We start from the raw sequence: 2,003 nt of genomic DNA, 5'->3' as shown, positions 1-2,003 counted from the left end.
CAGCAATAATTGTGACCTGATGCATGGCTCAGTTGCTGTTCTGTTACTTCCACACACCATTCTGTGTTCAATTTTTGTGTCTGCAGGGAAAGGGGAAAGTGAATCGCCAAGCCAGGTGGGTGGAGAGAGACAATATCTTGGAGAGTAAGCCCTTCTCTTTGCTCTTGTTTTTCTTCCTCAGGAGTTCAGATGTGTTCTAAGCCTGCTGGAGTGACCACACTTCCCAGACCTGATGGAGGCCAGAGCTCACAGTGGCAGCGGGTCACAACCCTTTCTGCAGGCACCCCGTGACAGTAGCAGGCAGCGTGGGGAGCCTGACCCTAGAGAGGCCCTCACCCAGCAGGTGCATGTACTGTCTCTGGATCAGATCAGAGCCATCCGAAACACAAATGAGTACACCGAGGGGCCTACCGTGGTCCCAAGACCCGGGCTCAAGCCTGCACCTCGCCCCTCCAGTCAGCACAAGCCCGAGCGACTCCATGGGCTTCCCGAGCACCGCCAGCCAGCCAGGCTACAACACCCACAGGTCCACTCCTCCGCCAGAGCCCCCCTGACCAGGTCCATCAGCACAGTCAGCTCAGGGTCGAGGAGCAGTACGAGGACAAGTACCAGCAGCAACTCCTCTGAACAGAGACTGTTAGGATCGTCTTTTTCCTCGGGACCCATTGCTGATGGAATAATCCGGGTGCAGCCAAAATCTGAGCTCAAGCCAGGCGAGCTTAAGCCCCTGAGCAAGGACGATCTGGGTTTGCATGCCTACCGATGTGAGGACTGTGGCAAGTGCAAGTGTAAAGAGTGCACCTATCCGAGGCCTCTGCCTTCGGACTGGATCTGTGACAAGCAGTGCCTTTGCTCGGCCCAGAATGTCATTGACTATGGGACTTGTGTGTGCTGCGTGAAAGGCCTCTTCTATCACTGTTCTAATGATGACGAGGACAACTGTGCCGACAACCCATGCTCCTGCAGCCAGTCTCACTGTTGTACACGGTGGTCGGCCATGGGCGTCATGTCCCTCTTTCTGCCTTGCTTATGGTGTTACCTTCCAGCCAAGGGTTGCCTTAAATTGTGCCAGGGGTGTTATGACCGTGTTAATAGGCCCGGATGTCGTTGTAAAAACTCAAACACAGTTTGCTGCAAAGTTCCCACCGTCCCACCCAGGAACTTTGAAAAACCAACATAGCATCATTAATTGGGAATACTACAGTAATAAAGATTGTTTTGTTTTGTTTTTTAACACGCATATGCAACCGATTAAACAATTTTGGCACTGTTACTAGAGGGTTTGGGATCCTCTACTGTTTTGCAGTGAGATGTTTTTGTTTTGGGGTTGGTGTTTGGTTCCCCCTCCCCCCATGTGCCATTTTAACTGATATGCTTGTTAGAACTCAGCTAATAGAGCTCAAACTATGAGGCAGAAGAACGTGGTGACCCACATATTGCATAAGCTACAGCAACACAAGACACTCCTAAAGCAGAGTTTTTTGTGAATAGCCCTTGCAAAATTTGTAAAGTAGCAAATTACTTCTTTCCATTGTTTTCTCCAGAGAGAATGTGCTATATTTTTGTATATACAATAATATTTGCAACTGTGAAAAACAAGTCGTGCTATATTACATGGCACAGTCACAAAATATTATACTAATATGTTGTACATTCAGAAGAATGTGAATCAATCAGTATGTTTTTAGATTGTATTTTGCCTTACGGAAAGCCTTTATTGTGACTCTGATTTCCCTTTGGACTTCATGTAAATTGTACAGTTACAGTAAAATTCAACCTTTATTTTCTAATTTTTTCAACATATTGTTTAGTGTAAAGAATATTTATTTGAAGTTTTATTATTTTATAAAAAAGAATATTTATTTTAAAAGGCATCTTACAAATTTTGCCCCTTTTATGAGGATGTGATAGTTGCTGCAAATGAGGGGTTACAGATGCATATGTTCAATATAAAATAGAAAATATATTAACGTTTGAAATTACGCTGAGCTGTTTTGTCTTAT

At 45.3% G+C, this 2,003-nt stretch overlaps 1 protein-coding gene across 1 annotated transcript; it reads left to right on the top strand.

The window, feature by feature from the left end:
• Positions 1-232: 232 nt before the first annotated feature.
• Positions 233-1,180, top strand: LOC102867872 (protein sprouty homolog 2-like). Its single transcript, XM_006894065.1, has one exon. It carries the CDS (start codon positions 233-235, stop codon positions 1,178-1,180), a length of 948 nt encoding a protein of 315 aa, XP_006894127.1.
• Positions 1,181-2,003: the final 823 nt, after the last annotated feature.

The sequence above is a fragment of the Elephantulus edwardii genome, unplaced genomic scaffold (genome assembly GCF_000299155.1).
Source record: "Elephantulus edwardii isolate Elephantulus edwardi_28Jun2011 unplaced genomic scaffold, EleEdw1.0 scaffold00134, whole genome shotgun sequence".
Lineage (NCBI taxonomy): Eukaryota > Metazoa > Chordata > Mammalia > Macroscelidea > Macroscelididae > Elephantulus > Elephantulus edwardii.
This window is presented reverse-complemented; position numbering and strand designations above follow the sequence as displayed.